The 11,851-nt window shown below is 49.4% G+C and overlaps 1 protein-coding gene across 1 annotated transcript; it reads right to left on the bottom strand.

Annotated features, from left to right (window-relative positions):
• Positions 1–378: 378 nt before the first annotated feature.
• SNX20 (sorting nexin 20) lies at positions 379–11,851 on the bottom strand. Its single transcript, XM_057712227.1, has 4 exons — positions 11,744–11,851; positions 5,180–5,318; positions 3,519–3,670; positions 379–2,286 (listed from the first exon to the last, which is right to left on the bottom strand). Exons 2-4 carry the CDS (start codon positions 5,307–5,309, stop codon positions 1,618–1,620), a joined length of 951 nt encoding a protein of 316 aa, XP_057568210.1. The 5' UTR covers positions 5,310–5,318; positions 11,744–11,851; the 3' UTR covers positions 379–1,617.

Below are 11,851 nucleotides of genomic sequence, written 5' to 3'. Positions count from 1 at the left end.
TTTGAAACCTCTTTACCACGACTTCTCTGCTTGACAATCTTGGACCACACTGTGCATTTAGACCCCAAACCTGGGTGAGCACCAGTGTGCAGTTCACACTCTAGCTTCCCCACCCTCCACTCAGTGCCAAATCTGCTTCATGCCTTTCCTGGCTTTCCCTTTCTACTAGGCAGGTTTATTCCACGTGGACTGTTGCGTTGGGGAATAACTCTTTGCTCTCCAGCTTTTTGCTGGAAACTCCTACTAAACTTCCCACATTGGGCATTCTTTCCTTTCCTAGTGAATATCTGGTGCATCTAACGGTTGATAGCATTTTATATTTGAGGAAAGAACGTGTAAAATCAATGATCTCCTTTACCATTACAAAAGAATCGCAGCTCTTTTTATTTTTCCATTTAACACTTTAATTTTCCACATGCCCAGATTTCCAAGAAATCCAGTCTCTACCACTTGAAGTGTCCTTCTCCGGCAGTAAAGCGAGATACTTGAAGGCTTTCTTTGTCTGAAGGTGTCAGTCTGTGTCTAACCTCCAGGAAGGAGCCTGGTTGGGGCACTCCAGGTGTTGCCACACGGTGTCGCTGTTGAAGATTTTCTGTGCAGTTCAGCGAATGCCCGTCCAGAGCTACAGGGACCCTTTGCTAAGCCAGATTCTGCTCAGGCCAACGTGGTGCCCCGCATTAAGGTTCCCAAGTCACAGCCTCTTTAGTTGACCCTGATAAGCTCAGCCACATGGTTTAGGTCTGCTGACTACTAGCCTCACAGGCATATGGGGCCCAAACCAGCCTGTACCATCAGCTCCTGGCCCTGTGCTGAACCCAGGTCATGGGTCCAGAATCCACTTCACTTGGGAGCCTGACAGCAGACTTCAGTTAAGGGCATCCCAAGCCATTGTCCTTCAAATGCAGAGGTACCGAGCATTCAATCTCTTCTACCCAGAGGTCCCACCTCCCTTCAGGGCTATGTCTACGTAATCCAGAAAGGCCATTCAAGGGACAGATGCCTTACAAATGAAAACCCACCCCAGGCAGTGATGGCTGGTTCTAGCCCAGGGTCCTCTCACCCTCCGAAGGATGACATTCAGCCCATTCTGGGGGAAAGCTGGCCTTGAGAAGCAGTAGGGTGACCTTTCGCTTTGCTGAGTTGGGCCTACACCGAAGAGGGAAGAACTACAATACTTAGAATCATAGGCAAGAATATTTGCCAGCAAGGTCCAGGGGGAGGAGCCAAGAGAAAAGACTCAGGACAGCTAAAGAGACATGTGTCTGCGCAAGCGGATTAAGCTTTGTCTGCCATGTGCACTGTAGACCTCTCCTCCAGCTACCAACAGAAACACCAGTAAGGTGGACGTGACTCTGCAGCGTTTTGGCAGCTGAGTGTGTGGTTTTGAGATGAAGTGGGCCTGGCATCAAAGGCTCACAGGGCACAAGCAGAGGTTTCCAAGCATGCCCAGAAGCATCTCCATTCAGCAGAGATGAGGACACGGTGGTCCAGAGGAGGGGCTTGTTCAGAGTCACCCCGCAAGCTGGAGCCCAAACTGGCTCTTCCTGCTTAAAATCAACCCCAAACCGCGCCCTGAGCGATGGCGACCCCCAATCTCCAGTGTCCCCAGAGAGCGGCTCAGTACAGATACTCTTGGACGGTGAGTTCCTTCAGGGTGAAGCCCCGGGAGGCGGGCTTCCGGAGCTGGTTCTCCTCCAGCCTCTTCTGCAGGGACACGAAGTCCTTGCCCAGCGTGTAGGCCAGGCGGGCCATGGCGCCCAGCAGCGGGGCGTAGTAACGGTGGCCCTCCCGGGCCTGCAGGCACTGCAGGGCCCTCTCCCCGGCGGCGAAGGCCTCGGCGGGGCGCTCCAGGTCGCGGTGGCACACCAGCATGGCGCACAGGGACGGCACCACCATCGCGGGGCAGTGGGACGTCAGCTTCTCCTGCAGCGGCACCACGCGCACCAGGATGTCCAGGGCCTTGGTGTACTGCCCGGCGCGCAGGCAGCCGAAGGCCTCCCTCAGCTCTGGCCGCGTGAGGAAATCGATGAACTCGCGCGAGCGGCGCACGCAGCGGATGGCGTAGAGCAGGCTCAGGTACTCTTTGAGGGCCAGCTTGCGCTCCGAGATCATCTCCTCGCTGAAGTTCCCCATCAGGTGCTTTTTGGGGAAGACGACATCTTCGATCTCTTCCCGGAAAGTCTTCAGGAGTTTTTTCTGGAGCCTCTCGAAGTCTGAATAACGCCTTTCCAGGATGGCTTTGTTGCTGTCAAAACTCCCGGTCTGGATGACGACGATTTGGTACATCTGCGGTGCAAAGAGAGAGCGCCTTTGACTACATCCTCACGGAGGGTTTGAACTGACACAGAGAGCCCGGGAAAGAAAATAAGGATGGTCATCATTTAAAGCACGCCCTGGAAATGGGTGATCGTTGCCTGCAGTTCTGTTTTAAATTGCCATCAGTGTTGGCTGAGCTGTAAGACCGAATCGTGACAGGAGTCAACCAGAGAATAACAAACAGCGCTGCGGAGGCATCCTGGGGCAGAAGGCGCGCAGGGGAACCGGCCTGCAGAGGGCCTGGGGAAGCTCTTGCTTTTACGGGGTCAAAACTGGGCCTCAGGTTCCTGAACTGGGAGGCTTGGATTAATAAGATCTGTGTTTTCCAGGTGTGGAGCTCCTGGAAGATGGTTTTAGATGATATACTGGCAGTGATGTTATGTATTAAGAAAATTATTTTCTTCTCTCTTTCAAAAGAATGCTAATTAAGGGCACAGACGGTCTAGCCTGTGTGGTTTTAGGTACGTACTTTAACCTCTCTGAGCCTCAGTTTTCTCAGCCACAGAGTGAGGGTAGGAAAGGTGCCTGCCTCACTGGGTGAGGATTAAATGAGTTAATGCACCGTGAAGTGCAGTCAGCACTCAGTGTCAGCTATTGTTATTATTACTGCCTTTAAGGGGGGGTGGGGGGCAAAGAAAGGCTGTGAGGTTCTTCCATAGTCATTAACCTCTCCCCCAGCATAGGCTGAAATTCCATTTTAACACAGAAATCAGCCCCAAGCCCAGCTTTCCACAGCCACGGTAACCAGCTAGAGTTTAGTAACAGCCCTGAGCTTTCCCTGTATTTACTTTTATAATGACCTTTTCTTATGCCGTGTGATACTGGTTTTCCATTTATTTCCCTTTGAAATAAACCTATTCAGTGTTCTTAAAAAGTGACCCAATTTAAAGAAGAAAATTGGTAAACAATAATAAAAATGAAACGAGGATATCAAAAACAATGAAGAAAGGATACTGATAATACCGGATAACATGGGATTAACCTGGACCGTTTGCTTCTTAGGATTGAGGACCTTAACTCTCCCAATCCTCACGGTGCTGAGCGTGAAATCTTACTTTTGGACCAGTTTTTGCCAGCAGAACTCTGTGAATTAAAGTGTGTCAATCCATCTCCTGGTTAGGGAGACTGAGGACCCCCCAGCCCTGCCCAGGGCCAGGAAGGAGGCAGTGAAGGCAGGCCATCACTTTCTGGGCTCCGCTTACCACAAACTTGGAGACTCTCCTCTCCTCGATGTGGGCAGAAGTGATCTCGAAGAGCAGTTTGACGTGCTTCCAGCAGCGTTTCTGGGTCCGCCAGTACTCCTGCAGCTCCCGAGTGGTCATGCTGGAGTTGGAGCTCGGGCTGCCGTGGGCATCTGGAAGGGCCACGTGCTTAAGGACTAGCACAGGTCAGTGCGCTTTGGGGGCAAGGGCTTGGGGAGATGGCCAGGTCTGTCTGGGATGAGCCGTGGGAATCTGGAAGCGCTGTGAATATCGCCCCCCCCCCACCCCACCATGGATAGGCCCAGTCGGGCATCAGCCAGGCCCCTGTGCCCAACCTGGCTGAATCCATCCCACCACGGACAACCCTGGAACAGCCCAGCATGCCCAGCTGGCTTCTTGGTTGTGAAACTCAGTGTGTTTGTGGTGCATCACCCACTTCTGGCTGTTGTGAAATTCTGTGCTCCTGAAGAGCAGGGATGTGGCTGGTTGGTTTCCACTTTCCCTACAGCCCTGACTTCACTTTCCCTACAGGTCACGGCTGGCCTGCTGAGCTCACACCAGTGGATGGCGGGGGGAGCTGTGAGGATGCTGGGATCCAGGCTCAGCTTGGCCGTCCCCTCCTCTCTCATCTCATTTCCCACACTCCCTGCTTTTTCCTACACATGACACTTCTGCCTCAAATGCCATCCTCCTCTTTCCCTGCCTGGCAAAGTAACAGCGTTTCTTAAACCTCACTTGCGCTCTGGGCCATTCTGAGAATCTTGGGAAAGATTAGAATCCTTCCTCCCCACAAATGTACAAACCACTGTGCATGTTATAATATTTCAAGGGACATGTGTCCCAGGAGCCCTTCTCCAGTGTGTCCTTCAAGACCTAGCCCACATAGCACTTCAACCGCCCTCGTTGTTAGAATAACAGCCTCCCACCTCGTCCCTGTAGCCTTTTCCGTGGCATCTTAAATTATTTTGTACGGATCCGTTTCCTTACTAAACCTGAGGGTCAGTGCGGTGTTTGATTGCTCCTGTTTCCCCGGTGCCTGCATAAGGCCAGGAAAAGAGCAGGTGGTCCAGCAGCACGTCTTGGAGGGGTGCATGAATATGACAGACGTTTGCTCCAGGAGGCGGCACTATAGAAGACACTGTCCGTGCCTGGCCGTGCCCCTTAATGGCACTCACTGTTCGGGACACATCCCACTGGCTTCTATTGGAAACACCTGGGACTCTCCCCCTGAGGGCTTTCTCGGGCCATTGCAGCGTGTTGTAGAGCACCCCTCTGCCGATGGAGCATGGGACCAGTGGATAGCAGCCAGGCCTCCTTGCCTCTGGGATGGGACGACTCTGAGGTGTACTCCGTACGGTCTCCCAGAGGACCCCCATTGGGACGGAGCCCCAGTTGCCCACAGTGGTATTATTTTCATTGACACCCTGTAGTGGCTTCCTGCCCTTCCTTTCCTCAGTTTCCCACTCCCCTGCCATACCTCCTGGTATCATCTCCTGGAGAAACCACCTGCACCAAATCCTTGTCTCAGTGTCTACTTTGGGATAACCCAAGTCAAATGAGCTGCCTTGTTTCGTGTGGCATCCACTGAAGTATGCACATTTGTATTTCAAATGTCTTCAAACCTCTTTCCCCCCCAACCAAGCCCCAAGCTTCAAGCCCACCTAAGTGCTCTTCAGGTCCTGGACATGGGAGGTCTGGGCCAGGGGCTGATGCTTTCGGCTCGGTCCTTGCCATGCACTGGGATATGGGTCTTTTCCATCCAGGGTTCTGGGGGTGCTCAGGACTTGCCATGCTCTGAGGCTGCGAGGAAAACAAGAGAGAACAGTGAGTGCCCACTCTTGTTGGGGTTCTTGGTAGGTCCTGAGGTGCCCATCGTCCCCACTGTTGAGCCCTCCACTGCCCACCTAGCCATCCGCCCAACTGCCAGATGCTAAACCTCGGTCTGGCCCTTTGCTGGACTGTTGACTCCAAGGCTGAGCAGAACCTTCTCTTATAGTTGGATCCTTATATTGGGTTGGCCAAGAAGTGCCTTCGATTTTTAAGTACAGATAAAAGACACATTTTTCATTTTCACCAAGAACTTTATTGAACCATGTAGTCACCCTTTTCTTCCACTACCGTCTGCCATTTTTCAGGCAACTTCATAATTCCATCTTCCCCAAACTTTTATCTTTTTGAGCAAAGAACTGTTCCAGGTGCCTTCTACAGTCTTCCAGGGAATGGAAATCTTTTCCATTAAGAGAATTTTGTAAAGACGGAAATAAATGGAAATCCGAAGGTGCGATGTCTGGTGAATACGGAAGATGAATCAAAACTTCCCAGCCAAGCTGTAACAGTTTTTTCCTGGTCATCAAAGAAACATGCGATCTTGCATTATCCTGATGGAAGATTATACACTTTCTGTTGACTAATTCTGCACGCTTTTCGTCAAGTGCTGCTTTCAGTTGGTCTAATTGGGAGTAGTACTTGTTGGAGTTAATCGTTTGGTGTTCCAGAAGGATCTCATAGTGGAGGACTCCCTTCCAATCCCACCATATACACAACATCACCTTCTTCAGGTGAAGACTGGCCTTTGGTGTGATTGGTGGTGGTTTATTTTGATTGCCCCACGATCTCTTCCATTCCACATTATTATATAGTATCTGCTTTTCATCAACCGTCACAATTTGTTTTAATTTTTTATTTTTTTGAACTGTATTTATTTATTTATTTTTGGCTGTGTTGGGTCTTTGCTGCTGTGCACAGGCTTTCTCTAGTTGTGGGGAGCAGGGGCTACTCTTCTTTGCGGTGCACAGGCTTCTCATTGTGATGGCTTCTCTTGCTGGGGAGCACGGGCTCTATGTGAGCAGGCTTCAGTAATTGTGGTGCATGGGCTCAGTAGTTGTGGCACGTGGGCTCTAGAGCACAGGCTCAGTAGTTGTGGCACACGGGCTTAGTTGCTCCACAGCATGTGGGATCTTCCCAGACCAGGGCTCGAACCCGTGTCCCCTGCATTGACAGACAGATTCTTAACCACTGTGCCACCAGGGAAGTCCCCACAATTTGTTTTATTTATTTTATTTTATGTTTTACACTTTAAATATATGCAGTTTATTGTATGTCGATTATATCTCAATAAAAGTTCTTAAAAAAAAAAGGAAAAAAAATGACTCAGCTTCCTCAGGGACAGTTTCTTTTCTATGTATTTCCCCCCAGACCATACTTTCTTGTGTCTTTTCATGCCCCATAATTTTTCTTTTTGTCATACACCAGACATTTTGAATCTTATGATGCCAACTCTAGAAGTCAGATTTTCCTCCCTTCCCAGAATTTATTGTTGATACTTGTTCTGGATTGTTTTTTGTTTAGTGACTTTTGTAAACAGTTTCTGGAAAGTGTGTATTCTTTGTTATGTGTGGCCACTCGAGATGATGTATTGTTAGCTTAGTGCTTAGCTCGGTATTTGACAGAGATTTCCTTAAATGACTGAAGAAAAAAAATTCTCTCAGTCTTTTGCAGATTGATTTTGTGTTGGGGCACTCCTTCAATGCTTAGCGAGGTCCTTTACACCTCTGCATTCACCCTTCTTCCTGTTTGCGCATACCTTAAAGGTCAGCCAGAGGTGATAGTTTAGGACTGCTCAGGTCTTTTCTGAGTACAAGCCCTGGGCAGGCACACATTTCTAGATTCTCCAGTATAGGCAGGGGATTTTCAAAGTTTGTATTCTCTTAAATATTGTCTTCGTAGGCTTTTTTCTATTGCTTGCCCAAAATGTTACCCCTTTCCCCAGCGACTGCAGGGAATACATTTGCGGTGAATTCATTTGCCTCTAAATGCTTTTGACAAGTGTCTTCAGGGGAAGCTGCTTCAGGTCTGGAAGGCTCTGAAGCAGGAAGTGTAATTTGTTGTTATTCTTTCTGGGAGCCACCAGACAGGTCAAAACACACCAACACAATAGGAATAGGTTCGCAGGGATCCCTCTAGTACCAGCAACAAGCAGCAACCTGCTGCTGCCTTCTCGATGCTTCCAAGCCCGAGATGGGAGGAGAAGAAGCAGGAAAGTTAAAATGCCGCAGCACGTTGCTAAAATCCAGCAGCTTCATTAAGCATTCATTAATGCTTCAATAAGCATTCCCCAGGTGTTATAAGTTTTGAAGATGAGAGTCTAGAGTTCTTAAAAACGTAATTCTGATGTTTTTGAAAGTTTATTTGTTGCTTTTGTGGAGGGATGGGATGTTAGAATTCCCTACTTTGCCATTTTCTTTTTCCTTTCCTTTTTTTTTTTTTTTTTTTTTGGTTACATCGCAGTTCTTTTTACTGCCCAGTAGTATTCCATTGTGTGGTAATACCACAGTTTGTTTATTCACCAGTTGGAATAAGTTTGTACTGGTCCCAGTTTCTCATGATGATGAATAAAGCTGGTGTAAACAAGTGTGGTTAACATAAGTTTTCTCGAGGAGCAGCATTGATGGATAAGTGAATGTTTTACTTTATAAGAAACCGCAAAATTGTTGTCCAGGGTGTCTTTACCACACAACTTGTTTTAAAAACAGGACGTTTTCATTACGTTTAAGTAGAGAATCGCACGCGGAAATGCAGTCAAGAAGATTTTTTTTTCCTTCACTTATGTGGCTCCCAAACATCAAAGCGATTCACATAATCAAGCTGGTGCAAAGGAGTTTCAACACTTGATTTGGGTATTTTGAACGTGACAGCTGTGTCCCGCGTGGCATACCATTGATGGTTCTCAATTAATGTCTCCATTTGATTGCTATCGACGTCACTGGTCGACCTGACCATGGAGCATCTTCCAGGGAAATCTCCAGCACGGAACTTAGCAAACCACTTTTGACCGGTTCCATCAGCCACAGCACTGCACAAATCTTTTTTTTTGCATTTCGGTTGTGGGTGTTTTTAAAATATATTTATTCATTTATTTGTTTGTTTATTGGCTGTATTGGGTCTTCGTTGCTGCGCACAGGCTTTCTCTGGTTGTGGTGAGTGGGGGCTACTCTTTGTTGTGGCGCGTGGGCTTCTCATTGAGGTGGCTTCTCTTGCTGCAGAGCACGGGCTCTAGGCACGTGGGCTTCAGTAGTTGCAGCACGTGGGCTCAGTAGTTGTGGCTCGCAAGGCTCTAGAGCACAGGCTCAGTAGTTGTGGTGCACAAACTTAGCTGCTCGCGGCATGTGGGATCTTCCTGGACCAGGGCTCGAACCTGTGTCCCCTGCATTGGCAGGCGGATTCTCAACCACTGTGCCACCAGGGAAGTCCCTCGGTGGCAGTTTTACCATTCTTGAAATAATAAAGCATAATATGTGGAAACTGTTGCTTTTTTTCTTCCACCTTCAGTATTAAAATGGCTACCCCAAAATTCACCAATTTTGATGTCTTTTTTTAAATGCATGCTAATGTGACAGCTGTCACATACAATCTAATAAAATTGTTTTGAATGAAGTTAAGGACAATTAAGTGCTGCTAGAGCCATCTTAAGGAAAAAAACCGAACGAAACTTTTGGCCATCCCAATGTCAATCGAGTTGCTCTGACTTTTAAATGAAGTGACTTTAAGCACAGGTAGTAGCTCAATGATTACTTGGGAGAAAGATACTGGCTTGTGCAGAAAAACCAATACTTCATTTCATATCGCAGGTGTAAATACAATGTCAGTGTCCAAAGCAGGGAGGCTGGTACGTATCCTTCCCTTTTTTCTCTCTTTAACATTAAGCAAACATTTACTAACAACTTGTCATACCCACTTCACATACACGCAGGCTCTTCACACCCACTATTGGATTTGACACCCGCAATAATCTATCATGACTCCAATAACAGATGAGGAAACTGAGGTTTAGCCCAAGGTCACGTGGCTGGTGAGTGTGCCCAACCAGCAAGGCCAAACGCTTGTGACATGCAGGCTGCACACCCTGCACTCAGCACCCTCTCTCTCACTTAATCCAAATCTGTTCACAGTAGGAGTTTTTCATCTCCATTTTATGGTAAAGGAACTGAGACATAGAGTTGCCCAGGTTCAAGAGCTGGTAAATGGTGGGCAGGACATGAACGCAGGCTGGTCTGACTTCAGAATCCTCTCCCTGATACTCAGGAGAGGGCGGGCAACAGCAGTCCTGGGGCTCAGTTTAAGTGACCCAGGTAAGTGAAAAGATGAGCTGGTGCCTGGAAGTTACTTAACTTCTCTGGGCCTCAGTTTCCTACTAAAGGGTCACAATAACCTTCACGAGGCTGGTGAGGGTTAAGCCAGGTACATCATGCAAAGTGTCAGTTTAGGGCTGTGCACATGCCAGACAACGTATTAGTCCCTCTATCACCTGACATGTGATAGATGCTCTAGGAAATATTTGAGAAATAAATGACTGAATTAAGGTGTAAGTTGGAATAGAAGTTAAAATGTCTGAGACAAATTAGAAAATGGGACAATTAAAACATCCGCTTGGATGGAACGAGTAGCTGGGTTACCATTTAGGCACAGAAATTCAAAATAACAAGGGTGCAAGTGACCTGACTTCCTTCTTAATGTGCTCGTGCTGGGTTGGGTAAAAGGAACCCTGGGGCATTCTCCAGGCGGCTCTGTGCTGCTGTCCCGTGGGTGGCTCTCAGGGACCCACCATCCAGCCTCATCCTGTACAGATGGGAAACGGAGGCACAGAGCATGGCGTGGTTGGACCAGGGCTGCACATGCTTGAGTATCCTGTAGCTTTCTCCCCTTAAGGAGTCAGGCCTTCTGTCCTGACCAACTGTGGGTCAGGACAAGTTATTTAGTACTTCTAGGCCTCGGTTTCCCCACCTGAGAGATGTGGCCACCAACCCTGTCCTGATGACATGATGGGTGGCTAGGAACACGTTCCCTATATTCTGGTAGGTGCCTAGGCAAGATAGCAAGTGGTCCACACACTCTCTTATCCAATGAACTTTTGGTAGTCAGGACTCTTGGGGGCTCAGTGATTCCTATGGGCGCTCCTATGCACCTGCCTCAGCTATCTCATCTGTAAAATGGGTGATGGCGAGTAGAATTGGCCTCAGTGGTCCCAAGCCCTTTCATCTCTGCAGTCTTGATCAGGCAGCTGGTGCTGGGTCAGAAGCAGGGCACTGTATGCCCAGAGACCCCGTGAAACCCCAGAAATGATGGCCTTGGCTGGGTATTCCAGTAAAGACCTGGAAAAGCTAAGCATGAACCCAGAGCTTAGAATAAAAATCAGATTCAGCAGCCAAAGCCAGCTCCCTTAGGTTTTCTTTTATGGGATCGGCTGAGACTAGAAAGTGTCAGGGAAAACGTTGTCATTGGTGCATGTATGGAGTCTCTAGTCCTCAGTTTCCCCATCTGTGAAATAGGGAAAGCAATCCTGTCACTCCAGAAGCTCTTTGGGGACAGCTGTCCATGGGGTTCTGTGGGCCCTTCTCTCCCATCTCCACACCCCACAGAGCAAAGATTTCTAGAGTTTACAACAAAGTAGGACAAGTGTTGATGCTCTTGGCATGGGGGCCTGTCCTTGGCCCAGCAGACAGCAGCTTCCCAGCCCCTCCACCATCCAGCTCCGGGAGCAGTTACCCTTCCTCCTCTCCTCCCAGGCACCCTGAGCATCGCTTCTCCCTCCAAGGGCTGCCTGCCATGTCCAGCCTTCTGATGGGGACACAGGGCCCCCTTCAGAGCCCATGCTACCTCTCTGAGGGGGCTGCAGGGGACATTCCATCGGGGTGGGACTCCAGCAGAGTACAGCACCCTAGTCTGACCTGGGAGACAGAAGATTCTGGACATTGGACGGGCACACTCCCAAATGTGAGCGTGCATCAGAACTTCCTCTGGGGTGGGGGTAGAGGTGGAGGTGCTAAGGGCTTGTAAAAAGCAGATTTCCTGCTCCCAACATGAGAGAGTCCCATCTAGCAGGTGCTGGCCTGAGCCCTGGATTCTGCATTTTGCATCAGTCCCGAGGCCTATGCTGATACAGGGGTTCCCTGGCACGACTTTTTGAGAAACACAGGTGTGGTGGATTATTGCCCCAGATGCAAGAGGGGTTGGAGAAGCGTCTGGCACTTCAAAAGGAATTGATGAGATGGAGGGTCGAGGAGCTGCTCCCTGCTCTGCCCCAACGCGCTAAGGGGAGCCCCGCGTACCTGTCACCAACCCTTCTCTCTCCCCCCCTGCCCCCGAGAGGTACCGAGGGACGGTCACAGGAGGAGGGGCTCAGGGCACCGGTGGGCAGAGGCCCGCTGAGCTTCCGATCAGACACTGACCTGAGGTCGCTGGTCGTGTGCGTGTCCAGGGGTCCGGGGAGAGAATATCACATTGCCCCCTTCAGCTCTCTGTTCAGAGCTCCGGGCGAGCAGGCCAGTGGCTGCCGC

The sequence above is a fragment of the Hippopotamus amphibius genome, chromosome 16, assembly GCF_030028045.1.
Source record: "Hippopotamus amphibius kiboko isolate mHipAmp2 chromosome 16, mHipAmp2.hap2, whole genome shotgun sequence".
In the NCBI taxonomy this organism is placed as follows: Eukaryota; Metazoa; Chordata; class Mammalia; order Artiodactyla; family Hippopotamidae; genus Hippopotamus; species Hippopotamus amphibius.
This window is presented reverse-complemented; position numbering and strand designations above follow the sequence as displayed.

What these genes read in the sequence shown, in the direction of transcription:
- SNX20 (XM_057712227.1), bottom strand. Translation starts at nt 5,309, where the DNA reads ATGGCAAGTCCTGAGCACCCCCAGAACCCTGGATGGAAAAGACCCATA. An exon ending in AGGACCTGAAGAGCACTTAG is followed by an intron (nt 3,671 to 5,179) that starts GTGGGCTTGAAG and finishes TGGCCCTTCCAG; the next exon opens with ATGCCCACGGCAGCCCGAGC. An exon ending in GGAGAGTCTCCAAGTTTGTG is followed by an intron (nt 2,287 to 3,518) that starts GTAAGCGGAGCC and finishes TTTGCACCGCAG; the next exon opens with ATGTACCAAATCGTCGTCAT.